This window comes from Ictidomys tridecemlineatus, chromosome 3 (genome assembly GCF_052094955.1).
Source record: "Ictidomys tridecemlineatus isolate mIctTri1 chromosome 3, mIctTri1.hap1, whole genome shotgun sequence".
In the NCBI taxonomy this organism is placed as follows: Eukaryota; Metazoa; Chordata; class Mammalia; order Rodentia; family Sciuridae; genus Ictidomys; species Ictidomys tridecemlineatus.
The window spans coordinates 16,679,302-16,698,887 of record NC_135479.1 but is presented as its reverse complement, the minus strand read 5'-3'; the positions used below and the strand labels follow the sequence as shown (position 1 = coordinate 16,698,887).

Sequence of the window (19,586 nt, the reverse complement as noted above, 5' to 3'; positions counted from 1 at the left end):
GAGGCTGAGGCAGAAAGACAGCACAAGACAGCCTCAGCAACTTAGTGAGACCCTTTCAAATTAAAAAATAAAAAAGGCCAGGGATGTGGCTCAGTGGTTAAGCACCTCAGGTTTTAGTCTTCATTTATTCCCCCTGCTCATCCACTCCCCAAAAATAGACTATCAGGCTCGATTCCATTCCCTTGCCCAGAGTTTCTGGTTCAGTAGGTTTGGGGTATGGCCATAATTTGCATTTCTTACAAACTCCTTGATAATGTGTGTTGATTCTACTGGTCTGTGGGATACATTTTGAAAACTGTTCAACCAAAAAGATCAAATGGCAATTGTAAAGCTCTAGATAAAATTTAAAATACCTATATTATACTTATTGCATTTTCATGAATATTTGTACAGAGAGTAAAGGACTGAAATTAGGTTTTGCCTGTGTTGGTAACAAAAACAACAAACATTTGCTTACACTATGCAGATCAATATCTAGTTGAAAAGCTTCAATGCTTACCTTCTCACAATTTATGACTTTGCTACAAAATAAAAGGTACCTACTCTTTGTTATCTTTTTCTCCTTTTTTGGTGGTGCTGGGAGTTGAACCCAGCATCCCAAGCATGTTAAGCAATAACTTAATCACTGAACTATACCCCCAGCCCCACAAATGTACCTCTTCGAATTTTCTTTTTAGTATATTATTTTTTATTTAGGCGCTGGGAATTAAGCCCAGCACCCTGTCCATGCTAAGCAAACCTCCGCTGCTGAATTACACCCCAGCCCAGTGTTGTCTACAGTTAACAACTGATAACAGTTTTCACTACAGAAGTATTTTACAGAAACTTCAAAGAATGCAGAGGCCTACACATATAAAAGGATACATAATTTTAGATAGTTCTGGAATAAAATGTATTATGTTGGAATGTTACCATAATGAGCTAAGTGTCTACAAAATAACTGCTTGTCTTCTGCCTTTCCCCATTCAAGTGCATAGATGTGTAAAATTCACTTTATAGTATCAATTTTATTAAGTCAGAACCCTAAGAAAAATCTCCTATTGCTTAAATGATAGCATTCTAATCTCCAGTCCCAAAACAGTCCATACACATCACCCCTATCCAATGTGTTTCAAGTAGCCTGCCTACTGGCCTACTATAATTCACCAATGGCCATGGGAGCTCTACAATCCAGCCATTAACCAAGTGACACACCTAGATCAATGTCACTGAACACTAATGGCATATATCACCATTTTTCTACCTACTGGCTCAACGTCCTTTTCAAATTGATGCTGGGGCTGGAACTCAGTGGTAGAGTACTTGCCTAGCATGGGTGAGGCACTGGGTTTGATCCTCAACACCACATAAAAGATAACCAAAAAAAGGGTTAAACTCTTTTTACAAATAGATATTCTGCAACCTGTACACTCAGAAAAATAAGAAATTACGTTCCATCTAATTCAAATGTATGATATGTCAAGATCATTGTACTGTCATGTGTAACTAATTAAAACAAATAAAAATAAATAGATAAAATGGGATGAAATGAAAGTGTTCAGGGAAATATCTAACCCAGAAGGATGGATCACAAAAGGAAATTACCTTGGAGAAAATGAGAGGACTGAGAAGATTCAAAAAGCAATTTTATCATTTTGAACCCCTAATCAAATTTCTGTGTGTTAAATGTCCAAAATGCATATCAATCAGAAATTCAGATATAGTATTTTCAGACAGTGTTTGATTTTTCAAGTTCGTAAAAGTAGATACTATATAGATACTATATATAGCTATTAATTAAAGTATTTGTGTTTCTCTTAAGAAGTCTAAACTGTGTAAGGATTGAACATATATTAAATTGAAAACTGGTTTATCTGGTTCCAGGATTGAAAATCCTTTTGCATTCCCACCTATGAATCCACATTACAAGGTGAAACAAATATATTAAACCAAATATTTCTTAAAACAGGGAACATACATATTTAAACTCAGATTATCCCACAGAACAGAGTCTAAAAGAAATCATGCCATTTAGGAATCATTTCACAGAATCCCTTGATTTAGCTAATCTTAAGAGACAAGAAAACAGCCAAAGTATCCTTCTCTTTCTTCAAGATTATCTATACATCTAAATCAAGGTCCCTGGAGAGACCAAGAATTTAAGTCTAATAACTTCTATACAATACTGATAAGTTTACAAGGAGTCTCTTTTAACTAAGGTCAAAATATTCCATTGGGTTTAGTGTGGAAATATTGGGTGCAAATTAAGAAGTGGAAGGCAATTTTCAACTTCGACTCCAAGAAGAAAAATGAAATACAAGTATAATTGTGGCTTTTTGTTGTTAGAATTTTAACATGCAAGTGCCTAAATTGAATCCAGGGGCACTTAACTACTGACACATCACCAGCCATACCCACACATCTCTCTCTCTCTCTCTCTCTCTCTCTCTCTCTCTCTCTCTGCCCCCCCCCCTTTTTTTCTTTTGCTGAGATTTTCTTTGAATTTGTGATCCTCTTGCTTCAGCCTCCTGAGTTACTGGGATTACAGATCTGTAGCCCACAGCATAGCAGGAACAAGTTTTTTTTTTTTTTTTAAGATTGGAAATCATAATCTAGAGCTTTTATTCTACATTTATATTAATATGTTACTATATTTGCTATTAATATTATTTTGTTATAATTTGTACCAAATTTAAGTTTTTATAAGTGTTCCATATCTGGGACAATGGAACAAAATGGTTTGAAAGACCAGTGGCTTCTAAACTTTGCTGAATATTGGAACCACCTGAGGATCCTCAAAAATTGCTAATGCCCAATTCCCACTCCCCAACTTATTTAGTTAGTATGGAGTTCAAACTGAGCACTGAGATTACTAAAAAAGATGAATCTTAAGTCTTGAGTTAAATTCAAGCTTATCTACTGTAGTAGTGTCTTGAGAAAATTGGTTGATATTTCAAATATTTTTCTTATTGGTAAAGAGGAGATGTTGACCATGCATATCCTATATCACTAGTAGAAATTTTAAAAATTATTTCATTTTAGTTATACATAATTTTGACAATAAATATGCATAGAATTAAATTCGTTCCAATTCCCTTTCCCTCTCCTCTTCACTCCCTCTATTCCCTTTTCTCTACTGATCTTACTTTTATTTATGGCTTTTTAAAAAAATTAATAAATTATGGATACACATAAAAGTGAAATTCACTGTGATATATTCATTTATATATATTCATCAGATTGATTCTACCATTCCTGCCTTTTCCATCTTTCCTCCCTCCCATTCCTCTAACTCCACTAATCTCTTTTGGATTTTTGTGGATTCCACCCCACAAATTTCATTCTTTTCTCCTTTACTTTGGTCTAGCTTCCAAATATGAGAGAAAACATTTGTTTTTACACTTGGCTTTTGGGTTCTGATTTATTTTACTTAGCATAAGGCTCTCAAGTTTCATCCATTTACCAGAAAATGCCATAATTTCACTCTTCTTTATGGCTGGTGAAACTCCATTGTGTATGCATCTCACATTTTCTTTATTCATTCCTCTGTTGGTGGACACCTAGGCTGGTACCCTAGCTTGGCTACTGTGAATTGTTCTGCTTTAAACATCGATGTGGTTCCATCCCTTTAATATGCTGATTTTAGATTTCTTAGATATATAACAAGTGAGATAGCTGGGTCATACAGTGCTTCTATCCCGAGTTTTTTAAGGAATCTCCATACTGCTTTCCAGAACAGTTGTATTAATTTGCAGTTCCACCTTGTAGTTCTACCATTTCAACGTGGCCTCCACAAAAAAGCTTCCATTGGTTTACCCCAACACACACCTTCACTGTAGCACCTCCTACTTTGGTTTGAGGGAAGTATCACCTCCGAGGGCTCACAGGACTGTGGCTAATTATCTCAAGAAGGAGAGGAACAAGAAAAACTAAACAAACTGACCCACTGCAAGTATATCATATTAAAGCAGTGTGAAATTTATGCATAATCTGTTTCTGCAGCTGGGTGTAAAAGACTAACTGTAAAGAAACAAAATGGGAGGGACTGGGGTTGTGGCTCAGCAGTAGAACACTTGCTTAGCATGTGCGAGGCCCTGGGTTCAATTGATCCTCAGCACCACATAAAAATAAATAAAGGTATTGTGTTCAATTACAGCTGAAAAATAAAATTTTTTTTTAAAAAAATAGGGGAGACAAAATGGGAAAGACCTATGTGAGAAAGAAAAGTTGAAAAGCAGGCTCAAAGGCTGCCAAGGTAGCTAAAGCAACAATAAATTATCTACACATCTAAACCAAGGTCACTATTATTATTCAGAATGGGGAGATCATAGGACTACTAGACTCTAATAATAATCAAGCCATAGACAGTTGTCTCAGAGGAACACAAAAATACAAAAAATTAACAAGAATGGTCTGTACATCAGATCTAGAATTTTTTTTTTAAAAAAAGGCATATTTAGACAAAAAAAATCATGTGGCCTTCATTAAATAGATGATAGTTTAAAAACTAATGCCAGGAACAGTGGGGCACATCTACAGATTTCCAGCTACCTGGGAGTCTGAGGCAGAGGAAGGACCACATGAACCCCATGAAGAGTTCAAGATCAGCCTGGGGAAGAGATCCTATCTAAAAAGAAAAAGGAAAATGGGGCTTGCAGGATAGGAGGGATAGAACTATCAAAAGCGAGGCAATTGTCCCTCTAAGTAAACAGTGTTTGACATATTCTTGGACAGTAATCAAGAAAAGACAGTCAAGAAGAAGGTAAGGTATTACAAAAAAACAAGCACATACTTTCAGAAATAAATACCTTCCCATATAGTTGCTATTGTCTAAGAAGGGGTGAATTCTCCTTTGAAGCCAAGTACAAACAACTCATTATAAAGGAATATAAAAGTGAGTCTGTGGGCTGGGGATGTGGCTCAAGCGGTAGCCCGCTCGCCTGGCATGCGTGCGGCCCGGGTTCGAGCCTCAGCACCACATACAAACAAAGATGTTGTGTCCGCCGAGAACTAAAAAATAAATATTAAAAAAATTCTCTCTCTCTCCTCTCTCACTCTCTCTTTAAAAAAAAAAAAAAGTGAGTCTGTGCTGCATTTGTGTTTTAGTTTCTAGTTGGCCACCACATTGTGAGACCACAAGGCAATTAAATTTATCTACACCTTAGTTTTACCTTCTATAAAACAAAGGGCCATTCACATGCCATCTAAAGCTTCTTAAAACTGCTAATAAAATTTCATGACTCTCAAGACTATAATTTTTGTAGAAGAGAAAAGGCTATCTGCATTAAAGCAAAATTAGTTTTCCTGCCATAGAACGAGCAACTAAAAAGAAAACATGGCTAATTTTTTGAGACCTGTTCTCAGCTATGTTGCCCAGGCTGGTCTTAAATTCCTGAGCTCAAGTGATCCTACCACTGCCTCCAGAGTGCAGGAACTGCATGTGCACATCACCCTGCCTGGTTTCATGAAATAAACTTTACCAAACAAGAGCTCACAGAATTCTTTTTCTAAAAGCAAGGTAATCTTACCACCTGATTCTTATTTATGTTCCCTTGTTTAACATTTTAAAAACATTCAAAACCACTATTAGGCCTTTTGCTGATTACATTAAAATTTTTAAGTTGCCAGTGTGGTTTTAATTGCAAATATCATGTCCTGTCATTATTTTTGCAACATAATGAAAAGAAGGGTAGGAGAAAGCACAGATGTATACAATCATATATAACTGTGAATTGCTTATTAAAAATGGTAACTTGTAATTATTCACATTTTTAAAGTAGAAAAGAGACCAGATGAATGATGCAAATTAGTAATTCTGCTATTTGCCAGCAATAAAAATATGTGACATAAAAGCAACAGAAGTCCAAAATACTAAAGAAAACTCTTACAAAACAGATTAAATGAATACAAAGAAAACTGAACAACCAATATACATATACTTGAGGGAAAGAAAATATCTGCAAACTTAACATGTAGGTTTAATGCAATGTCAAAAGTCCCAAGGGGAAGTCATATAAAAATAAATGCCACTGAGACATCATCAGCTATTTAGGAAATAGGCTACAAGACTTAATTCATTCCTCATATCATTAAATAAAAAAATGTGTTGATGGATTAAAGGGCTAATTTCTAAAAGTAAGACCACTAAAAGTATCTAGAAGAATGAAAGATTTCCACTATTTTAGGTTGATAAAGAGAGCTCAAGAGAAAAGATCACCAGACAAAAATTATATACATAATATAACTCGCACCCTTTATCCCAGTTGGATTCCAAAATATTTTAACACAGGAATAGTATATTTACTTTATCAAAAAATTATAAAAAGACTACTTAAAAAACATGAAGCCAGGTATGGGGGCATATGCCTGTAATCAGCAACTCAAGAAACTGAGGCAGGAGGATCACAAGTTCAAGGCCAGCCCAGAAAGCAAGACCTTGCCTGAAAATGAAATACAAAGGGGTGTGGGCAGAGGGTTCAGTCCCCCAGTATCACAATAAATAAATTTTTAAAATGTTCCACTTCACCATAATTCCTAAATGTGAATTTAAGTAAAGGTGATTTTCCTCGACAACTTAATGAACAGTTGTTTTCTATGCTAATTGGAGAGTGTTTAAAAGAACAAGATGATATACTGACATATATTGCTGTTATGAATATAACTGAGAATATTTTGACAAAGCAAACAAACCAGAAATACCTGTAGTCTTTTAAATTGTTCACACCCTCTTTTCTTTGTAGATTTTGAGGCCTTAAATAAAATAAAAATCAAGAGTTGTATTCAAATCAGAAAACATTCAAAAAGTCCATCAAAAGAAATTAAAAAAAAACAGTACAATATCTAGAAAAGGAATTTAGACTCAATCCAGGGGATTTTTAAAACTATTAAGTTTATAAAAATACAACTTGGAAGTACAGTGAAATGATGAACATGTGCATACAGCTATGATATATACAAACTAAAAAGTCCTCAAAGGCCAAGTAACAGGGCTGGAGCTCAGCAGTAGTAATGCACTTGCCTGGCACATGAGAGACACTGGGTTTGATTCTCAGCACCACATATAAATAAATAAATAAAATAAAAATCCATCAACAACTAATGAAAAGATTAATTTAAAAAAAAAAGGCCAAGTGACAAACTGAAAACAGGACATTCAGATGAAATAAAGGGAAGAAAAAGTGAAGTGATAATATTCATTTCAGAGCTAATACCATATATTAAAATTTTCATAGCAATTACATGAAGCTATTTTCCCAGTACAAGAAATTAGAAAACTTGAGGTCCTGATTTGTTCAATGATATGATAGGGACCATAGTTATAAAAATGCTAGAACTTGAAAATCTGGTTCCCAATCAAATGCTTACTACAGAGAAATTCCTCGGTGTTGGTGGAGACTTGGTTCAAGTGTTATCAAAATCCACAACTCTCATATAAAGGACATAATCTTATATACATTTTCATATACTTTAAATCATTTTGAGATGATTTAGAATGTCTATCAAGTAAATGCTATGTAAATAGTTATTACACTGTACTTATTAAGGGAATAACAAGAAGTCTGTACAAATACAAACATAATTTCCCCCCAAATATTTTCATCTCCAATCGAATTCTCAGATGTAGATGGCCAATTTTATTATCCCAAAGGAAGATAATATTTTCCACAATGATATTACAACAGATCAAGTAATATTAGAACACATTCTGATTTACTTTTGTGATTCTTTGCTTTTGGCAAGGGGGTTTTATGATTTTTATCATCAGGGGGAAAAAAGCAATAAAGAATTTTTTTTAAATTAGTTCAAGGAAGGATAAAATTATAGTGCTATCATTTGAAGGCAAGAAAAGTCTACCTTCCAAGTCCTGTGTACTTTTCAAAATCTTCATTATTTATATTAGCAGGTACAGATTACATACTTCTAGACTTCCTATGATATGCCAAAACTCACGGATTATCAAGAAATGTTTGTTGAATGAATGAGCAAACACTAATTTAAAACAGAACAAGATATCTAGATTTCCACCTCAGTACAAAGAAGCCTATACCAACAAAATTTTGATAGGAAACTGCGCTTTTATATTTGAACCATGGAAAGTTCAACCAAATTCACTGACTCCCAGGAGCCTCTAAGTCAATTCTAAATACAAAAATACACACTCAGCATTCTTTCTAATCATTTATGAAAATAAAGCACATTAAGGTTCTGGTGAACCTTTAAAAACAGCCATGAAGTGGACGTATAGGTTGCCAAGTATATAATCTGCATGACAACTTACTTTATGGGGAAAATATCTAGAAATTACAAATGTCCCCTCAGAAAAGAACTGTACCCAGGAGACACTACATAGCAAAAGATTTATCCTAAGAAAGAAATAGAATTAAGACCCTTTCAGTAGCTGGTGAGGACAATTTTGCTTTTGCAGACCTCTCCCAGGAAAGGAATAATGATGACACTGTTCTTTGGGTCTTCAGGCAGAGAGAAAACATTAACCTTCACAGGCCAAACTTACTGTTGTCTATACAAAATGGAAGGTACTTTTAACTCTCCAGTTCATTTTAGATTATTTGGATGTCACATAGAGGGTAGTAAATAAAGTTATCAAGGTAAATAGTCAACTGTTTCAATTTTGCCAGAGGGCTGATATTCTAAATCAGGAATCCAATTCTTAATAGAAAAGAGATCAAACTCTTTATAAAGAGAGAGGGTTTGGCTAAAAAACATATTTCAAACATAGATGCCATGATTTAGCCCTTTTTATTTCCTATGATCTTTTTTTAAAAGATGGACACAGTATCTTTATTTTTTTTAAGTGGTGCCGAGGATGGAACCCAGTGCCTCACAAATGTGAGGCAAGAGCTCTACCACTGAGATATAACCCCAGCCCCCGCCTATGATTTTTTTTTTTAAGGAAGACAAATCTACTGAATTCTACAACCAACTTTCTATTTTTACTTAAGCTATTCCACAATGTAGTATCTAGAGATAATACTAAAATTACCCAAACTTTCATCAAGACTTTTAAAAAAGTTAAGCACTATCTATAAAAGCTACCTTCCTGAAGAATATTTTTATGCTTTGTCTAAACACAATCTTTTCTCAGGAGTTAATAAAGCAAATCCTAGAAATGCTTCTGTTATAAAACCTTCTGTTATAAATTAGGTAAACAAAACTCACTTAAGTACCTAAAATTATAAGCTGTAAGTGAAACAATGAGCACAGTGCTCCATTCATATTAGCTTCTCTAAAATCATTTTACTCATTCTTTCGTTCTTCATTCTAGACAGCTAAAGAGAGAGGCTGCTTCCATGTAACCTCTCTCTAAGCATTTATTATTTTGAGAATCAACTGTGAAAAGCACTGAAATAAATGCACATTAACCCACAGGCTTCTATGAATTCCACCATATCATATATGAACAAGCTTTTAATTTTCACAGGAACTTTCGCATAGTCTGACCCTCTAAACACCACAGGAAACAAGGCAAGCCATGAAACCATATTCCCATCTCCATTATACATTATTTTTAAAGGTTACATGGTTGAACCAAGGTCATATAGTGACTAACTGGCCAAACTGGTTTCCAATCTTATGAGAGTCCAGGTTTCTTTCCTCTATACCAATCCTAAAAGCATAGTAGAAAAATCTCTATCATGTATATCTGATACCCTATTATCCTAAGGGGGCCTCACATCTACATGTTCCTTTTTTTTTTTTTTTTTCAATAAAAAGTCAACAAGGGGCTGGGGTTGTAGCTCAGTAGAGCGCTCCCCTAGCCTCTGCAGGAAACTGGGTTCCATTCTCAGCATCACATAAAAATAAAACAAAGGTATTGTGTCCAACTACAACTAATACAAATTTTTTTTTTTAAAAAAGAGTCAATGATCCTTCACATTAGAATGACCTTGAGAAGCCATAGTTTCGGATGCCAAAATATGATCTACTTTAATATGTACATTCAAATGCAATTGAAAATGAATACGAATTTTGTATTGGTTCAGAAATTCTGAATATATTTTAAAGAGAAATGGAAATTCAACTGGTAAGATACATGTAATCACATTATCTCTTTCGACCTGCTTAATAAATATTTTAAATATTTAAAAAAAGGCAAAAACTTGAGGCACCGTGGGAAGCACTCTGGGGGTAAAATTTAACCATTCTTCATATGAGGCAACAGCTGGTAATAGAAGGCTGTAAGGCAATGTTTTCTCTAGTACAGGGCAAAGATAAAAAAAATTCAAATCATAAGACTAAAGCTTTGATAGAAAGCCTCAGGAATCTGTATTTTTAAAAGTACTAGGATAAAGGGCTGGGGAGATAGCTCAGTTGGTAGAGTACTTGCCTACCATGAACAGGGCCCTGGCTTCAATCCTCAGCACCAAAAGAAATAACATTAGATAAAATAAAAGTAATAGGGTGATTCTAATGAACATAAAATTTCGGACTACAAACTGAGGATACAAGTTTAGGGTAGAATACCCTTAACATTGGTAGCTGGTAACTCGAGGATTACAGTCTTGATCATATCTTCTCAATAGAAAAATAGGGTGGTAGCAACACAACCTTCCTACTTCAGAGAAAAGTTCTGAAGTACTGAAGGAGACTGATTTATAAAAAGTGCTTAGCACACAGCAAAAATTCATACTAACATCAGTACACTAAACCAATATTTAACATGAGTTCTTTTATTAGAGCACATATAACAATCGGCAAAAAACTAAAAGCCTATGCTACCCAAATCACCATCTTTTATCACCGACACTTAAAAACAAAGTCCTCCCCCTATACTCACAAAATTAATCAATTGCTGAATTTAATAAATTCTCTCTTTCTCTACTTGAGCAACTGCAATTCTAGTCTTCATTTCATTTGATATGATTCTTTAGAGGGCCAGCCACAAAACCTGTCTCAACTATTCACTTCTGCCACTGTAGTATTAAACAACTATACAGACAATATCTAAATAATGAGTGTGGCTGTGTTTTAAAAAAAAAAAAGAAAAGACTTAATTTACAAGAACCACCATCCATCTGCATTTGGCCCACAGGGCACAGTTTGCTGACTCTGATAATCCTTACAAAATAGAGCTCAACAGACCTTGGCCTGATACCCAAGGGCTTCCTTGGGTCCCCACCACCCTACTACATTCCAAATTGCATTCCATAAATGTGGCTCCTTTGTTTTGATGTTGTTTTGATACTGGGGATTGAACCAAGGGGTGTTTATCACCATGCTACATCCCCAGCCCTTTGTATTTTGAGATAGGGTCTCACTACGTTTCTGAGAAACTAAGTCTGAAGTCCTCTTAATTTGTATTATATTGCCTAAAGACTAATGACACTGGCTCAACAAATCATACTTTCAAAAATAGGGATTGGAATTGTGGTTCAATGGTAGAACACTTACTGGGTTCAACCCACAGCATCACATTAAAAAAAATTAAACAAACAAGCATTTATTTTTTTTAAAAAAAGAGGTATTTAAAAAAATAATAATCTTACAGGGTGAGGTGGCACACACTTATAATCCCAAGGGTTCAGGAGGAGGAGGCAGGAGGATTGTGAATTCAAAGACGGCCTCTCAGCAACTTGGCAAAGCACTAAGCAATTTAGTGAGTCCCTGTCTCTAAATAAAATATTTTTTAAAATGGATGTAGTCAGTGGTTAAGTGCCCCTGGGTTCAATTCCAGTACCAAAAAGCAAAATACACACACACACACACACACACACCCATAGTGTGGTTTGATAAACTAGGAAAAGAAAGTGATCCAGATTCAAATCCAGATTCTGTCTGTTGTTAAATCTCTGCTTCCTCCTTCTCTAGTAATATAGGCGTTAACACAACCTACCTGGTGAGACTAGAATTACCAGTACAAAATAAGTAAATCAATTACCATATGACTTTCATAAATATAAATTTGGTAACTGCTATATAAGTTGACTGTCAACAAAAACTGCTAGGGCCGCAGCTAGGTGGTAGAGTACCTGCTTTGCACATGTGAGGCACTAGGTTTAATCCTCAACACCCCATAAAAAATAAAGATATTGTGACAATCTACAACTAAAAAATATATACTTTTACAAAAAAAAAAAAAAAAACTTGTTGAGTATCTTCTATGTTCAGCATTATCTTAATAAAGAAAATATAGACAAAGATGGTCCCTCAAAGAGAAATGCAGTAAGATTTGGATCTTAAAGCAGTGTAATTTAGCAACATATTGCATGCTAACTTTCTAGCTCTTTTTTTTTTTAAAGAGAGAGAGAGAGAGTTTTAATATTTATTTATTTATTTATTTTTTAGTTATTGGCGGACACAACACCTTTGTTTGTATGTGGTGCTGAGAATTGAACCCAGGCCGCATGCATGCCAGGCGAGCGCTCTACCGCTTGAGCCACATCCCCAGCCCTTTCTAGCTAATTCTGAAAAAAGAAAAGCTCAGTATTATTTCCAAAAATTATTTTAAGCATAAAGTAAATATTCAGTTAACAATCAAGTTTCCATCAAATTAAAATGCCCAGGATCTGACAAGTTTACAGGGCTCTCTGACCTCATTTTCTATCACTTGTTCTATACATGGATCATCATGTCATCTCCTGCCACCCAGGCATTTCTGCTGAAAATCCAACAAACTGAGCACAGTGCCACAATAAGATCTAATTGTTTTGTTCTCTTTGTTGGGAACACACTTCCTCAAGATCTTTCAAGGCTTTCCTGCCTTGCTTCATATAGATACCAAAGTAAATGTTGCCTTTTTGGGGCTGGGGTTGTGACTCAGTGGGTACAGTGCTTGCCTCCCAAGTGTGAGGCACTGGGTTCAATCTTTAACACGAAGTAAAAATAAATAAATAAAATAAAGGTATGTGTACATCTACAACTAAAAAAAAAAAAGTTACCTTTTTGGACAGGCTTTCCCTAACCACTTTATTTTAAAGTAACTTCTCCATTACAATCACTTTCAATCTTCTTACTCTTTTTTTATATCACCTGTTAACTGGCCTCTGGTCATTTTACTCATTGTCTGTCTTCCTTCTTAGATGAATCCCCATGGAAACAGTAATTTCCTACTGACAGCTATATCCCTAGTAATTAATATAGTATGCAAATATACTGAAGATTTGATACATATTTGTTGATCGCCAAATGAATGAAGGATACATTTATTTGCCATTCCAAGCTACATACTTTCTTAAACTTAGGCACTTCTAATTAAATTTATCATGTCAAGGCTACTCTCAGAATAGGAGTTCTTACTTTAAGGCTTTATGGAATAATGCCCATATTCTGGAAAGTAATCCTAAAGCTTATTTTCTAAAGGGTTCCAATTGCAAAAACATCTTAGAGCAGCAGTGATTTACAACTTTGGCTACTATATGGAATCTCCTGGAGAGTTTTAAAAATATAGATATCTGAGTCCTACCCCTGAGATAGTTTCATAGAATTTTTTCCCACCTCAAGTACCCAGGAGATTTTAGTGTAAAGCACAAGTTGAGAACCATTCAATTTGAAGACAAATTTTAACTGGATCAAGTTTTTCAAAGCCATTATCTATGGAATAAAGAACCCTCAAAAAACTGGCATCTCTGGCAAAAAAGATTAATATACAAGTTCCTGAATAATTTTATACTATAAAAGCATCCTAAACAAATATCAGTATTTCTACTCCACTTGAATACAACCTGCCACTGAGATTTTAGAGTACATTCCCAGAACACAAATGACATTTTTCATTTTGAACTTACATGAAACAAAAGCTCATTTCTTAATATTAGATTTTGAAAATATCATACCTTTTGAAGACAAATCAAGGACTAAATTAAGACCGTGAAGTCCTTTGTTGTTTTACCGGAAACCCTTTCAAGCACTGTATTTCCACCAATTAGTGCTATTACACAGGATGACTGACCCTAAATTTAGGTGAATTAATACTGACACCAGACACAAAGGAAAGGGCAAGAAGGAGGAAGAATTTCAGAGAGTATTTAGATGGTCCTGAAAGGATTTGAAAAGAACAGGTGTTAGACTGACATACGGGGTAGATTTTATTCTTTTGTTGTTGTTGATTTTTCAAGTTCAACAAGCAAACATCAAATAATGAACCAATTCATTCATACCAATCTGGAGTGCCAAGTTACTGATTTTTACACCCTCGACTAATAAGCCCTTTTAAAAGTGATTGGCAAGACAGAAAGCAAAGCAGCAAACTAATACTTATTTATAGAATCAGTTAATCCATATATGCTAAAATCCACAATGGTTTTTGACTTTAAATATTACTTTTTTACTTTTTTTGACTTTAAATATTACTTTTGACTTTAAATATTACTTCACTAAGGCATTCATTCTGCCTACCCCTTTACCTTGACTCTTGACTGTATAGAGACATCTGCTGACAAACAAATGTCAAATCCTCAGGAGACATGATATAGAAAATCAGAAATTTGAAGCAACTTTTATTTATTTATTTTGGAAGACAGACAGACTCTTTTAACTACGATGCTTCCTCAGAGGGACTTCTTGGTCATATTGTAATATTTTATCCTAAACACTACTCAGTTCCATTGTCAAGTTAATTCACCAAGAAAGTGGAAATGAAGAAACACAGGCAAGTACATAGCTCATCAATATATCTTAGTTGAGATCAGAGAGAGATCCTTAAGAGACATGAATAACTGTAAAATTATCAGAGTTAAAAAAATAACTACAAAGATGGGCACAAGAACAGTTTTAGCTTCATGTGTCATTTTACCCTAAGTAAAATAGTGCCCTTTTATTAGTAACTTTCTTTCAATTAGGAGCTTGTGGAAAGAAATGTTCTGGGATTAACCAGTAAACATATAAATGAAGTCACATATTCAAATTCAAAAAATGTGCATTGGAAATGGAAACAAAACAGTACAGGATGTAAACTCCATGGTGGTTTACAAAATGTTCTCTTACATATTAAATTTCATATAATAGAAACAACACTAGTAAAAAGGCGGGAGAGTTAACAATGTGGCAGGACAAGAGGTAAATATCACAAGAAACATCATGAGACCAGGACATCTATTCAATACTAGATTACCAACCCAGGAATAGGATTTGAGTTATACATAATATAGATGAGAACAACAACAACAACAAAATGTCAGCTGAAGAGAGAGAGAGGAAACTAAGAAAATCTAATCTTACAGGGACTCCAAAGTGGTAGAAAACACAGGCTGGGGAGTAACTGTCTAGGTTAAGGAAAGTAGGGAGGCAAAAATAATAATAATTGAACAATACAAGAGACTATGAACACCAGATGTCTCAATATGTAAGAAAACTCCCCTGAAACTCGCTCCTGGTTTAGTGCCCTGTTCTCATGCAACTATACTCCTTCTAAATCATATGCTATTTTTGAAGACAGTCCCACTACCTTGAAAACTGTTAATTTTTGCAGTAGAGGCAAATGAACATACCCAAGTAAAAGGATATCTAGTTTTGGTGGGAGATGAATAGGAAAGGGAAAAGACAAAACAGAATAAGACAGTGGCTAATAGCCTTCTCTCAATACAAACTTAAGGGAGAAAGGCCGAGTAGCATGTCCATGTTTGAACCATATATACCTGAAAATGAAGGGTAGGGGTGGACAGAAATGCTAATTCTGATTTGTCCTTTAGGGATATCTTCCCCTCTTGGAACTACACTTTAAGAATTTCTCTTTTTAATTGTTCTTACCCTATTTTAAAGGGGGAGGCAATTTTCTACTATAAAGGTACAATCTGACTCACCAATTAATTCATCTTCACTGCAAACTCTTAAGCACTATCTGAAATCAGGTAAAGAATATTCTTTTCTTAGGGATGGTGACAAAGAAATAGGGGGCAATCAGACCAAATAAAACACAAAGTTTATGACATAGCAGAAGATGATGTAAAACTGTACTGAAATAATCTTACAAAGGGTATTCACTATGCAAGTTGACTTTAGTATCTGTTCCCCCACCAAAGACATATACAGAAAGCTAATACCGTAGTTTTGTAACCAGAGGTGATTTTGCACCACAGGGCATACATGACAATGTCTGGAAACATTTAATTATCAAAAACAGGAGGGGTATGTTACTGACATTTAAAGAATAGATACCAGAGAGACTAAAAAATACATACAGTGCACAGAACAGCTACCCATAAGAATTATCTAGTCCAAATGTCAATGATGCCTCTGTTACTAGAAATCCTGCATAAACAAACTCATTTCTGGAAAACCATACAAATATAAAAAAGGAGGGGAAGAGTGAGTCTATTTAGTTTTTACAGCCTATAAGAATCCTACATAGGGCTGGAGTTGTGGCTCAGTGGTAGAGCACTTGCCTACCACATGTGAGGCACTGAGTTCAATCCTCGGCACCACATACAAGTAAATAAATAAAGGTATTGTGTCCATTTACAACTAAACAAATACTTAAAAAAAAAAAAAAGAAGAAGAAGAAGCCTATGTAAAAGATTCTAAAAACAATCATCCTGTCTTGTAGAAACTATTACTCAAATGACAAAAAAAGTAAGAGGTAGAGATAAAGCTCAGTGGTAGTGTGTGCTCTGCATGCACAAGACCCTGGGTTCAATCACTTGTATCGCAAAATAAACAAACCCAGAATCCAGAAAATCTTAGGCAGGAAATCTTTTTAAACACACACACACACACACACACACACACACACACGCAAAAAAAAAAAAGCGTATCCTCCTCGCAAGTACTTGAAAAATATGCAAATAGTTCATTTTTCTAAATAACCGTAAAGCTTGAAGTTGACCTGGCATACTCATGTATCAGCAAAAGCAGAACAGTGATATAAACTTTGAGAAAATAATCTGGGGGTTAAAAAAAACAGCCACTAAGGGGCTGGGATTGTGGCTCAGCGGTAGAGCGCTCACTTAGCAGGAGCAGGACCCGGGTTCGATCCTCAGCACCACATAAAGATAAAATAAAAAGATGCTGTGTCCACTGAAAACTAAATAATAAATATTAAAAAATTCTCTCTTAAAAAAAAAAAAACAGCCACTAAAATAATAGTTATCTTTTGACCTTAGAATCCAATTTAAAAGGATGAACATAAGACAGGTATAGTGGCACATGCCTGTAATCCTAGGGACTCTGGAGTCTGAGGCTTGATCACAAGTTTGAGGCCAGTCTCAGCAACTTAGCAAGGCATTTAACAATTTACCCAGACCCTGTCTGAAAATTTTTAAAAAGGGGGCTGAGGATGTAGTTCAAATGGTAAAGCGCCTCTGGGTTCAATACCCAGTATAAAAAAACAAAGAAAGAAAAAACGATCATTAAACCATGATTCAAATCCAGGTAGACCCACCAGCTTCAACCACTGAGCAATACTGACTGCTACTTGCAGTATTGTAAATCCATTTTTTAAAAGCTCAGTTTTAAAAATCACCGACTATTTATTACATAATGTACAGCTTTATATCTAAACGTAGAACATACTTTTCAAATACCCATAAAAGCTTTAAGAATTGACCATGTAATGAGTCACAAAAGACATAGCTCAATTTCCAGAAATCAGAAAGCATACGGGCCACATTCTTTGAATGCAACAAACCTAGAAATAAAAAGTAAAAAAGTACCAAAAAATAATTCAGACTAGAAATATTAACATTTCTAAATAATTATACTAAAGAGAAACCAAAATTGTTGTGGGGGGGGGAGGGGGCCGTGGGGCCAGGGGACATCATTCTCACCAAACTCTTCAAAATGGTCAGTCCAACTATTTCAAAGAAAATGTTAGACCTCAATGTATATTTAAAGAAAATAGGGGCTGGGGATGTGGCTCAAGTGGTAAAGTGCTAGCCTGGCATGCGCGGGGCACTGGGTTCGATCCTCAGCACCACATAAAAATCAAAAAATAAAGATGTTGTGTCCACCGAAAACTAAAAATAAAACTAAAAATAAATAAATATATTAAAAAAAAAAAAAAGAAAGAAAATAAAACAAATGATGTGATTATATTCTTTAAGAAATGCTTTAAAGGGGCTGGAATTATGTTATGGCTCAGGGATACAGTGCTCACCTTGCACTTGTGGGGCCCTGGGGGTTGGATCCTCAGCACACATAAAAATAAATAAAATAAAATAAGGTATTGTGTCCAATTACAACTACAAAAAATAAATATTAAAAAAATCCTTTAAAAAAATCCAAAGAAAGAATAAATGAATAAAGGTAAAAATAAATACACTGTACACAAAAAAGATAACTTTAATCAAAGTAATAAAAAGTTAGTTTTTGGTTAAAAACTAAATGATAAAGCAGGAACGCTTTGTATCCAAGAAGGGGAAAAAAACTAGAAATGGAAGAACAGATATAAAAGAATAAAGCAGCATTGAAGAAAAGACTTGAAAAGAATACAAAGCAGAATTTCTTGTCAATAAATTTGAAAAATCTAGGCAAAATGGGCAATTTTCTAGAAAAATACATCACTAAAACTGGCCCATGAAGAGGTTACAAACTTTTTAAAATTAACAACCACAAAATAATTTTTTAAGATGTAAGCAAGAGATACCTATGGTGGTACATGCCTATAGACACTGTTACTCCAGAGGCAGAGACAGAAGAATTGCTAGAGCTTAAGTCTGAGGATCAGCCTGGGCAACATGACAAAATCTAGTGTCTCCCACCATTAATATATGGCGGGGTATGAAGGAAAAGAAAGAAAAAAAGAATGGATGGATAAACGAACATACATACAGGAAAAAATGAAATGGCAAGAGCTAATCTAAGCATACAAAAGATAGGGTGATTTACCTTTTCAATCTATGAAGCTTCCATAACCATAACCATACCTAGTCAAAAAATAAACAACAAGTCATTCCAAGTTTTAAACATGGAAAAAGGAGCAGCAAAAAAAAAAAAAAAGAAACACTTAACAAAATAACCTTTGACATATGTAAAGAATACTTCAGGTAATCTAGATACTAAGTATTTATGTTACAACTCCACATACTGCAATGTAAACTAGAGAAAACATGTGATATTGTTGTCCTTTTGTCCATTGCCCTTCTCTGGTGTCCTGAAGAGCACTAATTCATAAAAATGACAATATTGGTTCAATAAATTCAAGGTTTAGCCAACATTGGCAAATCTATTAAAGGTTCTGGGGAGGTGTGTATGTGTATAGGAGACAAAAATATGTATATAAATATAATAATATAAAATGCATATGTATACACTTACAAAAATATCTCCATAGATACTGAAAAGGCATTGATTAAATTCAATGCTCAATCATGACAAAAATACGTAAGTCAGAAATTTAAAAAACTACATCTGATATAACAATACTTTATCTATAAAACCTATAGTACAAGTCATACTCAATGGCAAAACTTAACTTTTCTGATTAAACTCAGGAACCAGATTAGAAAGTCCCCTACCTCTGTACTATTCAACAGTGTACTGGAGAGTCCCAGTGTATGCAAACATATACATGATACCGCCCTGATTCATGATCTTTATCTACAATTAGGCTATCACAATAACCTTGCCTTTAGTCTTTTTTTTTCTTTTCTAATTTTAATATTTGTTGATATTTATTGGTGTTACTGTTTATCCATAATAATTAAAGGGGGAATCCT

The 19,586-nt window shown here is 34.6% G+C and overlaps 1 protein-coding gene across 12 annotated transcripts in view; it reads right to left on the bottom strand.

Moving 5' to 3' along the window:
• The window catches only part of Kansl1 (KAT8 regulatory NSL complex subunit 1), a 197,334-nt gene that overhangs the window by 111,491 nt on the left and 66,257 nt on the right, over positions 1-19,586 (bottom strand). For 8 of the 12 annotated variants that reach the window (XR_013436010.1, XM_078041924.1, XM_078041930.1 and 5 more), the window contains one exon: positions 6,679-6,729. The exons of the other annotated variants lie outside the window; for them this stretch is intronic. Coding sequence is in view for 7 of the 8 variants with exons in the window: in XM_078041924.1 (XP_077898050.1) it covers positions 6,679-6,729 (51 nt within the window). In the remaining variant the exon portion in view is untranslated. The remainder of the gene's footprint in view (positions 1-6,678; positions 6,730-19,586) is intronic. 12 annotated transcript variants of the gene reach the window in all.